Source organism: Ustilaginoidea virens, chromosome 1 (genome assembly GCF_000687475.1).
Source record: "Ustilaginoidea virens chromosome 1, complete sequence".
NCBI lineage: Eukaryota > Fungi > Ascomycota > Sordariomycetes > Hypocreales > Clavicipitaceae > Ustilaginoidea > Ustilaginoidea virens.
Window position 1 is genome coordinate 4,068,774 of NC_057316.1, and position 17,653 is coordinate 4,086,426.

Genomic DNA, 17,653 nt, shown 5'->3' on the forward strand with positions numbered 1-17,653 from the left:
AGCGCTTTGCGCCATGGTCCGCCAACGACGTCTCCAACACGCCGACCCATCATCGCCCGCCATGGCCATGCCCGAACCCCCCGCGCAGCCTGCCACCACCACCACCACCACGACGCCGTGCCATTCGTCGCCCTCCCAATGGATCGTCTACGCCCTCGCCAGCGGCGCCTGCGCTGCCCTCAACGGCGTTTTCGCAAAACTGTACGTACGTCCGACTCCCCCCCCCCCCCCACCCCCCCCCGCGCATCAAACAAACAGCCCGATACTCAAGAGCAGCCGCCGGATAAAGAACAACCACAGAGCTCACCGCAAGCCTCTCCCGATCCGTCGCCCGCATCCTCTCGCTCTCCCACCATGAAACCGCCGTCCAGGTCATCATCCGAGGGGTACGTGTACGCCACGTCGACGAGAGAAAACAAAAAAATAAAAAGAAAAAGGCGCCCGTCCGGGCTCGCTCCTCACCCAACTAACGCGCGCAGGGCTTCTTTGCGCTCAACCTCACGTTCAACGGCGTGGTAAGTGCCGGCCGCCCCCGTCCGACAATGCACCCCATGCTCGTCCCTTGCACATCTATACATATACACATATAAAGAAAGAAGGAAAGAAAACTCACCTGTAATTGTCCAAGATGTGGACCTTGTTCACAAAGGCCCTTGCCAAAGGCTCGTCTACCACCCAGGTGTCCGTCATCAACACGTCGACCAATTTCCTGCTCACTGCGCTGCTGGGGCTGTTGGTCTTCTCGGAGGCGCTGCCGCCGCTGTGGTGGGCGGGTGCGTCGTTGCTTGTCGTCGGCAGTGTGGTGGTGGGCAGAAACGATGAGGCTGCTGGCGGCGGCGGCGGCGGCGGCCGTGAGACGGCTTCCCAGGGGGGAGGGACGCGGGCGGATGGCGAGACTACTCCCCTCGTCGGGGACGGATGTGCAGAATGAGCCTGTTGATGACTCTGCGAGGTAGGGGGGTCGAAGCAGCTCGAAAAGATCAAAGTGCGATAACTGCTCCCCCCATTCTCCATGGGGTTCCAAGCACTGGTCGAGAAGATGCATGGCCAGGTCATGCATGACCAAGAGGAAGCATAAAATAAAAAAACAAAACAAAATAAAGTAACATAAAATAGGCCCCAATCAAAAAAAAAAAAAAAAAAAAAAAAAAAAAAAAAAAAAAAAAACCCTGGTACCGCCGTATGTGTTACGGTCACACTTGGTCGTCATTGTCTAGTCTCTAGCTCGACTCCTTCCTCAGCCACATCCTCGTCCCCTTCGAGGATCGGCCCGCCTCCCCGACCTTGCATCCCAACCTCGTCATGGCCGCTCAGCTGTATCCTACCTCTCGATGCCGTCGACACATGCCCGCTCAGCCAGCTTCCAGCCGTCCGCAGAGTATTCCACAGCTGCTCCTGCCCCTCGCGGATGCGGTGGTCGTCCTTGGGATTCTCGGCGGCCTCCACCTTGAACTGGTACTTGAGACAGTCCTTGACGGTGACCAGGCCGGTCAATCTGCCGTGGTACTCTATCAGCACCACGCGAGGGCCGATCTTGCGGAACAGCTCCATGACCGTCTCCAGGGGAAGTCGGGGATGCGCCGTGACCGGCGTCGCGTCGACGTAGCGGCTAAAGTCGAGCGAGGTGGATGCCGTGGAGTCGATGCAGGCCGTGACCGTGACCGTGACCGTGGGCGTCATGGGCGTGCGCGACGTCGCCGCGGGCGGGGGAGGTGCAAACACGCACCTGGCGTCGGGGCTGATGGCCCTCTCGCGTCGGAGACGGTCGATGGCGTACCGGATCTCCGTCCGGCCAATGTACCCGACCAGCATCCTTGCGCCGGCGTCGTCCTCCACGACGGGGAAGCCCTGGTACTTGTCGTCCCGGAGCAGTCGCTCCACCTCGCGCAGCGTCAGCCCGTGCGCGGGCAGGGACACGACCGAGGTGCGCATGACCTGCGACACGGGGACGCCAAAGTTGTGCTCCTCCTTGTTGTCGAGAAAGGGGAACCCGCTGAACCAGATCATCCGGTCGGCGATGCCGCCCTTGCCAAAGGCCTCGCTGACGGCCTTGGTGACGCCGACGACAATCATGGTGGGCAGGATGTACGTGAGGGCGCCCGTCAGTTCGAACATGATGACCACGACCGACACGGTAAGGTGCATGATGCCGCTGAGCGCCGCGCCGGCGCCCAGAAACGCGTAGGTCCCCGGCGTTATGCACGGCTCGTCGGGTTTGCAGGCGGAGAAGAAGAGGCTGCCGGGGTTCGCCTCGTGCACGGCTTGGACCAGGATGCCGACGGTCCGGCCAAAGGACGCGCCAATGGCCATGGACGGCACGAAGATGCCGGCGGGCACCTTGCACCCGTACGAGACGACGACGAGGAGGATGCGCAAGCCCGTCGCCATGGACAGCGAGACAACGTTCCAGAACCGCCTGTCCGTCTCGCAGAGCCCGTGGTAATCCTCGGAGCCCTCGCACTCGAGAAACAGAATCTCCATGCTCTCCGTCATGTCGATTCTCAGAAACGCGTTTGGGTAGCAGATGACGGCGGTCGCGGCGGCCAGCAGCGTGGCTTCCACGACGGCGTACTTGGCCAGGTACTTTTTCCGGAACGCCTGCGCGCGCAGGTTCCACTTGATGACCAAGGCGCCGTACAAGCCGCCGAACACGCCGATGATGATGTAGAAGACAATCTCGAAAAAGTGCCAGTCCCGGTCGTACTTGACCTGGAACATGACCAGCTGACCGGTGCGGAAGGGGTTCATGGCGGCAAGCACCGCCGTGGCAACGAGGGCGCAGAAGTAGCTTCGCCACATGGTCTTGAGGGGGAAGTGGTTGGACATTTCTTCCAGAGAGAAGAGCACGCCTCCGATGGGGCTGCCAAAGGCCACGGCCACGCCAGCCGCGGCACAGGCGCTGAGGATCTCTCTCGTCTTGGAGGCGTTGCTTCGGTACTTTGCAAAGAGTCGGGAAATGACGTTTCCCGTGCACACAGCGTAGTGGACGCTGGGGCCTTCCTTGCCGACGGACAAGCCCGACGCAATGGCCAGAGGAAGACAGACGGACTTGATGACCAGGGTCCAGAAGCCCAGGAAGCCCTTCATGACGAAGCCCGCGATGATGCACTTGATTTCGGAGATGCCTGATCCGGCTGCATAGGGAGCGAATGACTTGACGAGCGAGGCGGAGACGAAGGCGAAGCACGTCTGGGTTGAGACATTGCACCAGTGAGGTCAGTAGGTGGCGAGCGAGCAGCGTCCCACGCACGGCCCGGCCCATCCACGGCCGCGCCGGCAGAAGGAGGGGAAAAAGACGAGACGTACTGCGAAGACAAGATAGAAAACGTAGTTCAGGGGCTCGAATCCTGTCCAACGATGCCAGTTGGCGCACCCTTGGACCGGGTCAGGTCAGCCGGCTGAAGCAGTGCACGGAGTTTTGGCCCCGGGGCATGACACGGAGGGAGGGGTGGGAGAGACGTCTGAAGCTCACCGTTATCCTCGCCCCAGCAGCAGAAGTTCTCGTTGAGGTAAAAGGCGGTGGTGCAATATCCCAGCTTGACATCCGACAGCCACTCCGTTATGATGTTCAAGAGAGCCGCGTTGAGACCAATGGCCGCGCCAATGATGGTGACGACGATCCAGCCCTGGGCAGCGTCATAAGAAGCCCATACTCGATAGCGCCAGCCTTGCTGGCCTCGCTCGTACAAGCCCGCTGCTCTTTTCTGCCTGCTTTTCCGTCGGGCTTGTTCGCGGGAGGCGTCTTGAACCCAGTCTGCAAGGGAGCAAATATTACTATACTGAGCGAAAAGCCTCGGCTGATTCAAGACGACGTCTTGTCCGAGGCCGAGACACAATGTCTGTGCAAAATACCTATCGTTGTAAAGTCCTAAAACGCAAACAAGTCAACAGGTCAGCAGGTCCACAGGTCAACATGTCGCCGTGGATATCCGGAGGGAGCCAGAGGGAGCCAGCTGGGCGGAAAGAGGCGTGCGCATACTTCGTATCTTTTAATCTCGGCAATTTCCTCCTCGATCTGGGCTTCCCCTGGTGGCCCGGCGGCAGCCTCGCCGCGCTCAGCGGTTGAAAAGGCAAAGGACAATCGGGAGGCGGTGGACGGCCGCCGTATGTTGCCAGGAACGCGGCCGGCGGAGGTGGAATGCACGCTCATGATATGGGCAGGTGTGTCATGCTGTCGGCTGTCGAGTTGCGAAGGAGCCGCGCCGCTTGTGGGATGAGAAAGGCGCGCGGCTGATGAATGGATGAAGGTGCGAATGGGCGGGTTGGTCTATCTACGGCTCTATGCACGGGGACATGTCGTGAAAGGCGAAGGCGGGATCAATCGTCGGGGGATTTCGGTCCTCTGTGACGGTGGCGGTGATGGTGATAGTCTGACGGTGATGGTGATGGCGATGGCGATGGCGATGGCGATGGCGATGGCGATGGTGATGGCAGCACCGAGCACGGAGTGCAAGTTACTTGGCCTGGTGTTGTGATGCGCAACCCACGCACACGACCGACCCGACCCGTCCGCAGTTCCGAGGCTTGTTTGCTACCCTATACCCAGCTGGCCAGAGGCAGGCCGCAACTAACAGAACCTGACCAATCAACAACCAATTAACCAGCCAACCAACCCAACCAACCAGGCGGCCTCTATTGGCCCCACCAGTCTCCTGTTGCATGGCCTTGGCGCTTGAGTTGGCTGCAGCGCCAACTCAACCCCATCCAGTCCATCCCACCACCTACCACCTGCGGACGCGTGCCGAGACCCTGCATGATCGCGTCTTCATCTCGCCATGTCATTGCTGTCCAGCTTTCATTGAGACAAGCCAAGCCATCCTCATCACCAGCCCTCCCTCACCAGCCTTTCCTCACCGACCACCCCACCCCTCACCAACCGTCAAAGACGAAAAGCCGGCCTTCGCACCGCCCAGCTCGTGCAAGCCACGCCCGCCATGCCCTACAACGCAAATGCCATTCCTCCTCGCAGAGAGCCCACCGGCCAGACGCAGCTCCCTCGTAAGTCGCCAGCCCTCCAGTCTTCCAGTCTTGCCGTCCTCCTCTGCTGCTCCCTCCCTTCCCCCCCCCCCCCCCCCCCCCCAACCAACTAACCAGGTCAAGTCTCTCGCGTAAAGAAAATCATCAACCAAGACTCTGACGTCCACATGTGCTCCAACAATGCCGCTTTTGTCATGACCCTCGCCGCCGTAACTCAACCCCTTCCACTCCGCTCCATTTGTGCCCAAGACGGAGACAAAAGTCCAACAGGCCGCTGACGATCGACTTGCCTCGGTATCCCTCCCTCCAGGAAATGTTTATCCAGCACCTGGCCGAAGAAGCCAACACGCAAGCAAAACTGGAGCGTAAGCCTAGAAGGAACATCCAGTACAAAGACGTCGGTACGTTTGACTCCCCCTTCCCTGTCGCCGTGTGGAAAGGGTGAGAGAGCGAAAAGAAGAAACGAGTCAAGGGAAAATAACCGAGCGCCGCTTTTCAAACAGCCAATGCCGTCTCGCACCAAGATCACCTCGAGTTTCTGGAGGACATTGTTCCCAAGACGGCGCCGTACAAAAAGGTCAAGGCTGCTGCGGAAACTACCCAGGCGCGGCTCCGGGGCGGGAAGGTCCCCGAGCCAGTTCAACAAGATTATACGCAAACGGCTATGGACAGAAGTGGCGGCCTGATTGTCAACGGAGCGAGCTCTGCGTCCATGGTCCCTTTGAGGACGAATGATAGGCGGGAGGACCCGAGCGAGCAGCTGCGGTTGGCGATGAGACGAGCAAATGGTTCAGAGAGGGATGGCGACATCACCATGGCGGGCTAACTCGAACCACCTATATACCCATCAAACAACTGGATAAAGCAAGGACGCGGTCTTTTGAGATCCACGAGGCTTGGCCGCTGCGCTTGGCCATGCAAAGCAAAGCAAAGCAAAGCAAAGCAAAGCAAAGCAAAGCAAAGCAAAGAAAAGCATTGAGGGCCACCACCCCGTCGTATCGCATGTTCGAATCATGATCACGCAGCCGTAATTCCCTCGGTTGCCTTTTTCGATCAAAACCGTCGATTCTTTTTTCCGTTGCGAGCTAGCATAAAGTCCCAGCCCAAAAGAGACCACACAGTAGATACAAACCCGTGAGCGCCTGCCTATTCTTCCATGGCGTCCGCGTGAATGCCAGCCGGTAGTCTGCCCTCGTTCAACTCCTTCTCCAAGGCAACAATCTCCTGCAAACTGGTTGCCTTTCTGATCCTGTCTTGTAGCCGCCTCTTCTCTTCGTCCGTGAGCTTTATCCTGGACAGCTTGGACCGGGGCGCTGCCGATCCATTGAAGGAGGCGCCAAGCGTCTGGGACCTTTTGCCCATTATCTAACCCGGGATTCTCGCATCTTAGCCATGGCCGCCCACGACGGTCGCACGGAGCTGAAGCAACACCATGCCCAGCAGGGGAAAGCACGCACCTCTAACGCCAGCGCCGTTGGCTCCTCTTCCGTACCAAACAACTCCCGGCCATGCTCCCTCTCCGCCTCCTTGACCTTTGCATAATCGAGGAATCGAACACTCGGACACCGCCATAAAACATAGTATCGGTAATGCTGGATTTTTTGTCGTTTCCCTCGCATTAGCAGCCACACACGAAAGAAAAGAAGACAGTCCCTTTAATTCGCCTCTACGAGGCAAAGAAGAGGAAGAAGAGGAAGAAGAAGAAGACGAGCAAGAACAGGAAAAAGGTACAGGGTCTGGTCAGTGTACACACCTCGTTCTTTGTCACGGGATTATCCGCCAACACCAAATGCGTCAGCCTCCCAAACTTGCTCAGGACATCCAGGTCTGCCAACTCCTCCAGCTCGTTGGACGCCAAGACCAAGTTGGCCAGATTCGGGACCGCAGCAGGGAGCGTCCCGTGGATGCTTGCGACGCGATTCCTCGCCAGCAGAAGGGTGGTTATGCGCGGCGAGAGGGGGAAGTTGCCCAGGACCTGGATATCATTGTCCGTAAAGTCGATGGAATCATGGGGCTGCAAAGCGTCCCGTCAGCCCTGGGGAGGGGGGAGAAACAGAAGCAAGGGCGGGGAGGGGGGTGCATAACACAGAAGAAGAAGGGAAAAAAAAAAAAACAACAACAGCAACAACAACAACGGCGAAGCCATACTACGTACCCCAGCAGCGCCAAGGTTCTCGATTGCAGGAATTCTATGTCCTGTAATGCCGCAAGTACGGGAAAACAAGAAACGAAAAAAAAAAAAACCAACGGTTCGCATCAACTTCTAGCTCGAGATCAAGATTTTTATCATGTCATGTAGCATCTGCTCTTTTCGACGCACCTCGCAGATCCAGCTCGCGCTCCTTGAGCGGATTCAGGTAGGACAGGGAATCGTGGATGAGCTCCGCCGTGAGCCGCATGGCGAAAGAACGGTTACCTGTGTCGAGGGGGCGAGAAAAGGAGGGGAGACCGATAAGAATGCTGATTGCGAATAGTGTCGTCTTTCGCACGGTCGCTGCGACCCGGTCCCGTTGAGTTGCTGCGTCAGAGAGAATTTTTGCTCAATGTCGGTGTTTCTCGTCTTTGCTGTCTTTGCTTGTCGTCGCCTTTTGGGGGGGGTCTTGGGCGGGCTGGGTGGCGCCCCTGGCCCACTTTATCCGTGGGGCTTTCGCGTCGTGCTTTGCTTGGGTCTTGATTGGTCGGTAGCAGCGACATGCAGACAATGGCGATGGCGGCAAATCACCAATCCCAATAGATGCAAGGACACGTACATACGTACCAAGTCAAGTCGCCTTTGACTTTTGTATAAATGAGAGAATTTGGCGTTTGGTGCCGTCAACCATACTCGGCAGTAGTTTTCTCGGCAGTGGTTTCCTCGGCTTTGTTTTTTCACAGAAAAGAAAAGAAAAGAAAAGAAAGAAAAGACACACTGGTGACTGCTCCCCTTGGTTTGCGGCATCCGCCACTACTGAAACACAAACACCGACCCGGACCGATCAACACTCACGCTCATCGTGTACGGATACTCCAGCACCGCCACGTCCAGAATAGCATCCAGGTGCGACTGCAGCAGGCGCTGCTGCTGCAACGAAACCACCGTCGACCTGGGCGCCCTTCCGCTGGGGCCTTTCCCCCTGGATGACCCTCCTCCTGTTCTGCCGCCGCCCGCCTGGTCGCTGCCGGACGCCGACGAGGCGTGCCCGTGGGCCTTCTCCACGCTCAACGCCAAGGCCGTGGTGGGATGCGTCGCAGAGTACGTCGGCTGCTGCTCGTCCCAGGCCAGGCCGCTAAAGACGCGCGACATCTCGATGCGCGAGATGTCCCAGAAACGCAGCTTCTTGTCTGACCCGCCCGTGATGATGAATGCGTGGCGCACGTCGCGAGAGCCTTCGGCAGTGCCTGTGCCGGCCACCATGGCTCGCACGCCGCGGTCCGCGTTGCTGGCTTCGCTGCTCTCCAAGTTGGTGGCAAAGCGGCCAAGCATGCCCTCGGCCTTCTTGTAGTCTTCGTCTTCGTCCACGTCCCACGCGCTGTACCCCCCCCCCTGGCCGTCCCTGCCGTTGCCGCTCGCGCGATAGATTTCCCGACACGTGGTTTTCTCCAGGTCCCATACCGTCACCTCGCCTTGGCCCGTGCCGCCAGAGATGCATATCCACTTCCCGCGACCCTTGGTGGGATGGATGCACATGCGGTAGATGGCGCCCTTTCCCGGCACGCCCCATCCGCGCAACCTCATCTTGAAGCGCAAGTCCCACAGGTCCACAGCTCCGTGCGACGTGCCGACGCATAACCAGTTTCTCTTCCTGTCCAGGCAGAAGCAGGTGGGGGCACCGTGATGCACCGGGTTGTCCAACGAGTACAGGGCCGCCATGGTTCGCAGCTCGATTCCGAGAATCCTGCACCGGTTCGTGGCCACTAGCAACACCGAGTTGCTTTCCTGCCTGAAATGCTCGCACCAGACGGCAAACTCCCCCTCTGCAAGTGCGTGCTCTCGCACGAGCCGCAGTTTGCCGTACCGAACGACCCCGCTGGTGGAAACAGCGTCCACCTTGACGACATGCACGCTCCCATCCGACGCGCAGCTGACAAAGCAGTGCGAATTCTCCACGAAGCACAAGGCCAGCACTCTGGCCCCGTCGGCATGCTTGTGCGTCTGTCTAGACCGGTGGCTTATGTTCCGCTCCAGTCTTGCCGTATCCCAGACCCGGACGCAGCCGTCGTTACCGCCCGTGATGAAGAAGACGTGGTCGGGAGACGCAACAATTCTGTTGATGGGCCCCTTGTGCTCGCCAAACGTGGCTATCCAACGGCCTTCCGGTCTCCAATGTTCCTCTCCAGACTGCGCGCTGACCGCTCGGGCCTTGCTTCTTGCTATAGGCTGCACCATGGGCCCGAACTCCAGGATGTCTCGGGGGAAGTTGTCAACATACATTTGATCCAGCATTCGTTGGATGCTGGGATCTCTTCCTTCGTAGGTGTGCCTAGCTGGCTTGGGGCCTGGCCCGCCTTCTTGGTTCTCGCGCGTAGGCGTCACGGAGATGATGGGTGCGTTTTGAGCAAACGGCCCCTTTACCTCCCCAAATGCGTTGGTGTCACTGGTGCTGGTCTCGGCTGCTGACTTGTTCCCGTCCTTCCTGTCGAGGAGACTCAACACGCTTGATTGATGGCGCATGGCTTTCCTCCTTGATGAGTAAGGTCCGTCGTGCGGGAACACGTCATCGTTCGCAACGGTTCCACCAGCGGCTCTACAGTCAACAAACTCTTTTCTCGAATGCCGCGAGCTAGCCCGTGAGCTACCTTCTGGTAACAAGAGTTTCCGCGCTGCCGAAGCCGAAGCCGAAGCCGATGCCGAAGCCGAAGCCGATGCCGATGCCGATGCCGATGCCGATGCCGATGCCGATGCCGATGCCGATGCCGATGCCGATGCCGATGCCGATGCCGATGCCGATGCCGATGCCGATGCCGATGGCTGTGCTCCGGCGCTCTGTGCCCTGTTCTTGTGGGAACTTGGTAATGCCTTCCTTCTCCTGCTCACGTCGTCGTCTATAGTCATGGCCGCATCCAGTAAAGCATCTGCAATGGTGTACGGCTCGGCCGGCGAATCAAGGTCGGGGGTCATGCTCGGATCGCGAAGCGGTGCGTCGTTGAAAAACACGGTTTGCGGTGTAACCCCAAGCTCTTTCAGCGAAATCAGACCGTTCTGGACGCCTGGGGTTGCGGTCGCGGCTGCAGAGTCGCCAGCTTTGGACTTGGCTTTACCGAGTCTCCAAATATGTTCACCGAGAGCCAACAGCTTTAGCTCGTCGTCTGCCTCGAGACCAAGCTTTCTCAGCTTGGACAGCCATTGCTCGTCTTCTTCGCTTCGCGCAATCCTGCTCATTGAACTGACTTTGAGATCTTTGGAAGCACGGGTGCCTGACGGTCCAAAGGCCAAAGATTGCATCTTTTGCAACGGTTTCCAAAAGGAACCCTTGTCGGCCTGACTTGCCCATGTGACGGCCTGTTCGAACACGGCTCTGGTCAGTGGCTTCTTCAACGAATCCAGCATGCCGAGTTCGTCCAGCTCAACCAGAGTTGCTATTTTGAAGTAAGGAGCTACCAGGGGGAGAAGTATGCACCGCACGTCGGCCGGGTCGAGAAAGGCGACGGATTGGGCTAGGAACTCGGCAGCGGCCTCGCGTATCCATATGTTTGGATGCATGGTGAACCGCCCGACGAGGTCCACGAGATCCCAAATCCTGGGCCGAGACAAGAGGCCAAGGCCGGCAAGTTGTGCGAGCGAGTGCAGTGCTGCCTGCACCACAGACTCTTCGGCATCGGCCAAGGTCTGAACCATGAGCGGCAGCATGAACTCTTCCAAGCTGGTGCTGCCGATAAAGGCGGCGATGCCGACGACAGTATCAAAGAAGGCGCATTTGAGGGTCCAGTCACGGTCGTTCAGATAGGTATTCAGATGGGTAAGCAGGACGTCATTGGACTGCTCCTGGAAGAACAAGCAAAGCTCCGGCACGGAGGCCAGGAAAGCCCGGCGAACATGGACATCGGCATCCTCAACCAGCTGTTTCGTATGGCTCTCTAGTATTTCGAATAATTCGCGCCCGGCATTATCAAACACGCTTTCGAAGTTGGCCTCGGCCTCCGCGCCAGGCTCGACTTCCGGATCCGCAATGGGCACAGATCGGTCGGCTCGTAAGCTAGACGCGATTTCCAAAAACCGTAGGGAGGTCGATGCGAGACTCCCGATACACGAGGCATAAGTGGCTCGCACCAGAGAGCTAGCTGCGCGCGACCTCGACCCTAGCGCAATTTCCAGACGAGGCAGGACATACTCGACCATGATGTGAGAGTTGATGGGCGTCGGCATACGGACGAGTTGAAGGAGTTGTGTAATCGTTCTGATGGCTGCGACTATGACCACATCCGTCTCCTCCTTCTTGAGCAGCGTCATGAGATACGGCAGCACTCTGTCCAGTTTTGCTTCATCCGTCAACCGCTCGGAAAAGGCCAGGAGGATATCGCAAGCCCGGACTCTAGATGATGCTCTGGCCGTGGTTCTCATCGACGAGACTAGCAGCGTCAGAAAGATTAACGTACCGTCGTCCTCTGGCGGCTCCAAGTCTGCTGATACCACATGCTCGTGATGGGGGATGCTCAGGCGCACCGGAAAATGCGCCAAGCTCAGTCGGGACATTGGCGAACACTGGCGTGGCAGTCTCTTGCCTGATCGGTAGCCCAGGAAATAGGAAATCTTGTCAAAGTCGTAAAAGACGCGGTCAATCCTGTCATCGGATTCGCCCATATTCTTCTGACAGCTCGACATGGGACTGTTGCCAGAGGTTGGATCGGTAATAAGCTCCATGTACTGGTGCAGAAAGCTGTAGAAGTAGCTCGGAAAGATTTTTCCTTTCCAAAATTCAAGGTATTGCTCTGCAGAATAGCGCTTCTCCGGATCCAGCTGGATCATGTGTGCAATCAGGTCCCGAACGTCCTTGTCGGAGATGACGCTCAGATGGGTGATGACGGGGTCGTATTCGGCCCGCCGGTACTTGTAGAGCTGGGCGAGGCTGAAAATCTCGGATTCGAGAAACATTTGCGCAATAACGCAGCCAGCGCTGAATATATCCATGGCCCACGTCATCTTGGTCCCAGTTGGCGAGCCGTCCCCAGAGGCGTAGAAGCGCTCAGGCGCAACGTAGCAAGTGCGTCGACCGGACGTGTCGAAAAAGTACGAGAAATCCCCAGGGTTGTCGTCGGGCAGCAGGACGGGTTTATACGCTGACGAGAAATCGGTCAAGTACAGCCAGTTCCACGACGTCACCAGCACATTCTGCGCCTTGATGTCCCCGTGATAGACGTCACGGGCATGGCAGTCTCGGAGTGCGCAGAGGAGCTGGAACGCCAGCCATTTCTTTTCGATGTCCTCGAGAAAGGGACGCGTGCTCAGGCGATCGTAAAGTGAGCTGTACTGAAACTGGCGAACAAGGTACCCGTTCGTTTCGGTCTCGATGATGCGTTGGAAGGCCAGAGCGTTGGGCACGTCAGCCAGGGCTTTCCGCTCCTCTGCAAGTCACGAGTCAGAATAGACCGTCTTGGGCTTTGTTATTCTCGGGCCAACCAACTGGTGCTGCTGCTCACCCAGGATTTTCTTCTTGTACTGTTCAAGGTTGACTTCGGCATATGGCTTAAGCAGGACCTTTACCAGGACGACGCCGTGCTCATGACGACCTCGGATGCTCTTCATGAAGCGCGCGTTGCCGATGCTGCGTTCGTACTGCACATCGTGCAGCTGCGGAACATGGATGCCAGCTGAGCCGGCCGACGGCGTCGCCAACGAGAAGCCTTGGCCCATCCTCGCAGGCAGTTTTACGCGGCGGGAATTTTGGTTCCGGTTGCTTTGATTCTTGTCACTGATATCGACCACTCACTGCGAGCGGCGACCTGAAACTATCGTCGTGGCCGTGACGGGCAGCTCGTCGTCATCTTCGCCGTCTCACGCCTGGGGAGATGAGCCTCTTCGATTTCGCAGGCCAACAAGACAGGATCGATTCAAACCGAGGCTTCTTCTCTTGGACAAGCACGGATTTTAAATCGTTTGCCTGGCGTGTGCAAGAAAGTCCTAGCACCAACGACTGATGGTGGATGGACATGGGCATAGGCATGGGCATGGGCATGGGCGTGAGCAAGGGCATGCAGGGATCGAGTCGTTTCTGCGAGCATGTCATCGAAGAAATGGTCACCTCGACGGATCGACGGAGACAAACAGACAAACGAGGTCGCTGCCCACCCCGAGTGGGGCCTGTGGGTGGCTGGGTGGGGCAGCACGACCACACGTCCGTCTCGTGTCTAGGAAGGGCCGTCGACTCGTTAACGGTGGGCTCGTTCTGGGGGTGATGATGGAAGTTCACGGCCACCTGGGGACGACTGGGCTTAAGATGGACATGGCAAACTCAATCTTACTCTCAAGCAGTACTCACATGGAATACTTGGCAGCTGCATCAACTCTGTAATAGCGTTGGAGCGAGACAAAAGCACTAGAACTAGGCCAAGAAATAGCGATTCACCCCGGCTTCTCACCACACATTCACAAAATGCAATGGACGGGCCTCCAGATTCCACTGTACATGCAAGGTAAGTAACGGGCAAAGGAAAGAAGAAAAAAAAGAAGAAAAGAAAAGAAAAAAAAAATTCAGCCCTGGCCACTCGGACTTCAAGTTAGCCCAAAAATCAAGGGTTTCCTCGGATGCAATACGCTCCAAATCATTGCCGTTATCGAATGCCCCGTGAAAATGCAACCCGCGATTTGCTCATCGTTGCAGCGAAGCCATTTCTCCTTGTCCTTGTGAACTGGATGCAAGAGAAAGGAAAGGAGGAGAGAGGGGGGGGAAGGGGGGGAGACAAGGAACAGGCCGGCACGAATCGAGGTGGTCGCTCTCTTCAGCAAGCTTTGCTGCGCATTAATAGAGTGGATTGATACTGCATTCGGGGAAGCTCACTGACGAATCGTTCATCATCCGGCTCCGAGTCAACTTCTGGCGTGCCTCCGCGCTGCTTGGTCGGTGACAAGTCCGTGGTCGAGCGTTGCTCCTTTTCCACGATCGTCTCGTCTTGAGGCTCGGAAGCCACGTCTCGTCTCACGCTAGCCGGGCGAAACACGCGTGCATCCTCCGTCTCCTCAGCTTCCTCGACAGGTCCAGAGTCGTCCCGCTCCGCTCGATGAAGCTCCTTTCTGGATGCTTGCAGTGCCTCCACGAGAAGGACCTGGATCTTCCTGATATCATCGAAACAGTTTGCGTCTCTCAAAAACTGGTGTGCCCCATGTTCACACGTGCTCTGCACAAGATCCAATATTTTGTCCAGTGAGTCGTACATGTCCAGAGGTTCACCACGGCCGTAAGACGACTTCTTCTCCAAGCTCGGCTGTCCGTTGGTTCTGGGGCCCAGATAGCGGGAACTCATATATCTCAAGGACGGAAGGGCATCCACTGCAAATCTTTCGTCGCTGGACCGTTTGGCATCGTTTGCAATCTCGATTTCGGCCATGCGCTTGATCTGGGCAACTTTGGCTGCCATTCTGGCCTTGCGCATGAGATTCCTGCTTGACGAGATGAATTTGACCATTTCATCGAAAAAACTCTGCACATAACTATCGTAGTACACAATGATAAGATCGTGAGTGATGTATCTCGGAGGCACACCTTCAGCAGACACGATGGAGCCGGCCGCCATTTTCTTCTTTCTCTTCTGGGCCAGAGCGCGTGAGTGAGCAATTGCAGCCTCCAGGGCCTTTTGATGGAGTTCTGCCTCACGACTCCCGCTGCCAGGAATTGGCAATGATGCGAGTTCTACCTGAACATACTCGGAGAGCACCGGGAGAGTCGTCCAAGGCGACTCATGATTCGTTGGGATATGGTCCGGGACATTGGGGTCCACAAGCCCATCATCATCTAGTTGAAGCGCCCGAGTGATGCTCTCGATCCAGGGCAAGTCGGAAATGACATCAGCGTTGGCCAGGGTGGCGAGCTGGACCTGCCTGCGGTCTATCTGCCCAGCAAGATGTTGCAGACGCTGCTGCCAGTCGGGGATGTTCTCGGCCAGACCTCTGAGGGCATCCATGGCATGTTGTGAAAGTCTGCTTCCCTAGATGGAATCGTTTGTCGTGCAATCGGAACGGAGAAGGGTAGCAGCGCCAGGCTTTGAAGGCCGGAGGCGGTGCGGCGAGCCTGCGAGGAATGCCGAGATTGGACGATGATACAAAAAAAATAAAAAAATAAAATAAAATAAAAAAAAAAAAAAAGACTGTTTCGATCTCGACAGGCGAAGATATTTGATGCCGATCCGTGGTCCAGGTCCGAGATCGGGTCCTAGATCGGGTCCTAGATCGGGTCCTAGATTGGGTCCAAGGCAACAAGACGGAGAAGCCGTTGGGATTGAGCGAACTAAGTTTTGTAAGAGCGGCAGGTGCCGGCCACAGGAAAAAGGGAACCCGAAAAGAAGAGAAAGAAGAACGGTCTCTTGTCCCCGGGGATGGCCGTCAAAAGTGGGAATGTTGAAGACGAAGATGTCGTTGGGTTCGGTGGGAGAGCAAGAAGATTCACTTCTCCTCCTCCTCCTCATTCTCGTGGGCATGTGGAGATGGAAGGATTGGAGGGGACTGATTGGACGGATACTGAGGCTGAAGATGGCCTGACTCCTACAAGGAGACTTGACTAAGTCTCGTCCCCGTACACCCACTTCGCTCGGTGGCAGGTGCTTGACTAAAAAGTGGAGGATTCACGACATGGCCACTTGAAGAACCACGGCGACTGGAAACTGACTTGGTTTGGTCGCAATGGCTGTCATTAGCAGGTGATCTGTGGATAACGTTTCTCTGTCATGATTTACGAGCATCACGTTAGGAGGTACGAGGTAAGGTACCCAAGGTACGAGGTACGAGGTACGAGGTAAGGCACGGTACGGTACTTCAACACTTCACTACCTTATCTCCTACCTTAGGTACCTACCTTGGGTACATAGTACGCATTGCGTAGGACGACGACGGAGAACGGAGTGCCCCATACTCCGTACTCCGTACTCGGTAGAGTTGATCGATCGTCAGACTTGCCACGCGGTTCCCCCTGCATGGCGCGAGATTTCACTTGGCCCTTGGTTGCTGGCCCTCTAGGTTGGATCTTGGAAGTGGGCTCGTGGCAAGTCAGTGCATGCAGCCATGCAAGTCTGGTTGCCGCGCACAGTGCTGTTGAGCTACGCACTGTGCGGCCGTGTCCCTCGTGAGCGGCTGGTTTGAAATGGATTCAATCCAACTGAAGAAGAAGAATGAGGTCGGTCAATCCCAGCCTGGGTCTTGGTCAAATCGGCATGACGCAAAACATCAAGTTGAATAATCCGGTTTGATTCCTGAACCCCACATGTCTGCTAAGACCTCGCAAACATTTTTACCCAAGCCCCGTGGCTAAAGCTGATCAGAACAAGAATTTTTTGCCGATCTGAAAGGGTCGGCGATATGTACGGACGGACGGACGGACGGACGGACGTGAAGTGCAGCGCAGTCTGCCGATTCAGCCGCCAAATCACACACCTCCGTGGGCGGGCAAGTGTCAATCAATTGCATCGTCCTCGACATGGTTCAGAGTTAGTTACAGTACTACTTTGGGGTCCATCGTAGTCCCGAAAATGGTCGCGCGCCCTCGTCTCCACCGGCATGTTTGCTTGGGTGTTTCCTTGCACCGCACAACATAACATCCTGGACCTGACGCTCTACGAAAAATTTCGGAAGCGAGGCGGCTTTTCTCCTTGGGGCTTTGCAAACACGCCTTGTGTGGCCAGGAAAGCGGAGGAATTCCATGGCCAAGGAAAGCTTATTATTGCCGGGGCCGTATTCCAAGCCTTTCCCCGACAGAACAAGGCGCCAGCCTTTTGGAAAAGCCGAGAGACGAAGGATACAGGCAACGATACTTCATACGAGTAAAATCTAGTATATTGCTAAGTATTTTTTATGAAGTAGAATGGCGTTGGCAGAATGGCGTCGGCAGAACGGCGTTGAGCAGGTAAAAAAAAAAAAAAAAAAAAAAAAAGCATGAATTCCGCGCTCGAGTGCCAAATCTCTTAACCCCAAGAACCATAGAATGCTTGGTCTCTCTTTTCGCACAACACAGTAACCAGGCAAGGCGGAATTCGAAACAGCGGCCTCGTTTATGCATCCTGGCGTTATTCACGCGACTTTGACCCACCGAGAGAACGTGTCGTCTGCAGCACCCATTCTTTGCATCTTGCCAATGTGCCTTGCCAGCTTATTCAGCCCTTCGGGGGGTAACTCAGACGACATTGAAAAATGAGTCTTCCAAAGGGACACTTTTTTTTTTGTAAACACGTTTTCCATACACTCGGGTTAACGGCATTGTGTTCTGAAACGCTGCATCGGTCGTAGTAGGGTGCTCACGAGGATGCAGGACCATCGGTAACAGCTTCAGCGATTGTGGCAACCTCAACAGCCTTCTCGGAGGCAAAGACCCCAACAAGCAAGTAGGAAGGTTTGACGTTTGCGAACTACAATATTGCAGTTCAAGGTACTGTTGCAGAATAGCCAGAGGTTCATCAATGTGCGGCTTCTGCATTTAACGTGACGCGTGGCTATGGGCGTGATTTGCGACTCGCCTACCTTTACCGTGTGTTGATTAGTACGGGATCGCCTTATCAATAG

The 17,653-nt window shown here is 56.5% G+C and overlaps 6 protein-coding genes across 6 annotated transcripts; 2 read left to right on the forward strand and 4 right to left on the reverse strand.

Annotated features, from left to right (window-relative positions):
* Positions 1–13: 13 nt before the first annotated feature.
* Positions 14–931, forward strand: UV8b_00894 (uncharacterized protein; the record flags this gene model as incomplete). The annotated part of the gene is made up of 4 exons (XM_043138392.1): positions 14–201; positions 290–386; positions 480–515; positions 629–931. 4 exons carry the CDS (start codon positions 14–16, stop codon positions 929–931), a joined length of 624 nt encoding a protein of 207 aa, XP_042994326.1.
* Positions 932–1,206: 275 nt separating this feature from the next.
* Positions 1,207–4,150, reverse strand: UV8b_00895 (uncharacterized protein; the record flags this gene model as incomplete). Its single annotated transcript, XM_043138393.1, has 5 exons — positions 1,207–3,189; positions 3,307–3,374; positions 3,473–3,754; positions 3,853–3,868; positions 3,980–4,150. 5 exons carry the CDS (start codon positions 4,148–4,150, stop codon positions 1,207–1,209), a joined length of 2,520 nt encoding a protein of 839 aa, XP_042994327.1.
* A 784-nt stretch (positions 4,151–4,934) lies between these two features.
* Positions 4,935–5,803, forward strand: UV8b_00896 (uncharacterized protein; the record flags this gene model as incomplete). The annotated part of the gene is made up of 4 exons (XM_043138394.1): positions 4,935–4,998; positions 5,101–5,186; positions 5,288–5,378; positions 5,481–5,803. The coding sequence occupies 4 exons, from the start codon at positions 4,935–4,937 to the stop codon at positions 5,801–5,803; spliced, it is 564 nt and encodes a 187-aa protein (XP_042994328.1).
* Positions 5,804–6,123: 320 nt separating this feature from the next.
* On the reverse strand, positions 6,124–7,376 carry UV8b_00897 (uncharacterized protein; the record flags this gene model as incomplete). The annotated part of the gene is made up of 5 exons (XM_043138395.1): positions 6,124–6,342; positions 6,435–6,569; positions 6,731–6,991; positions 7,133–7,173; positions 7,298–7,376. The coding sequence occupies 5 exons, from the start codon at positions 7,374–7,376 to the stop codon at positions 6,124–6,126; spliced, it is 735 nt and encodes a 244-aa protein (XP_042994329.1).
* Positions 7,377–7,921: 545 nt separating this feature from the next.
* On the reverse strand, positions 7,922–12,805 carry UV8b_00898 (uncharacterized protein; the record flags this gene model as incomplete). Its single annotated transcript, XM_043138396.1, has 4 exons — positions 7,922–9,701; positions 9,754–9,947; positions 9,992–12,516; positions 12,592–12,805. 4 exons carry the CDS (start codon positions 12,803–12,805, stop codon positions 7,922–7,924), a joined length of 4,713 nt encoding a protein of 1,570 aa, XP_042994330.1.
* Positions 12,806–13,890: 1,085 nt separating this feature from the next.
* Positions 13,891–15,069, reverse strand: UV8b_00899 (uncharacterized protein; the record flags this gene model as incomplete). The annotated part of the gene is made up of 1 exon (XM_043138397.1): positions 13,891–15,069. The coding sequence occupies one exon, from the start codon at positions 15,067–15,069 to the stop codon at positions 13,891–13,893; it is 1,179 nt and encodes a 392-aa protein (XP_042994331.1).
* Positions 15,070–17,653: the final 2,584 nt, after the last annotated feature.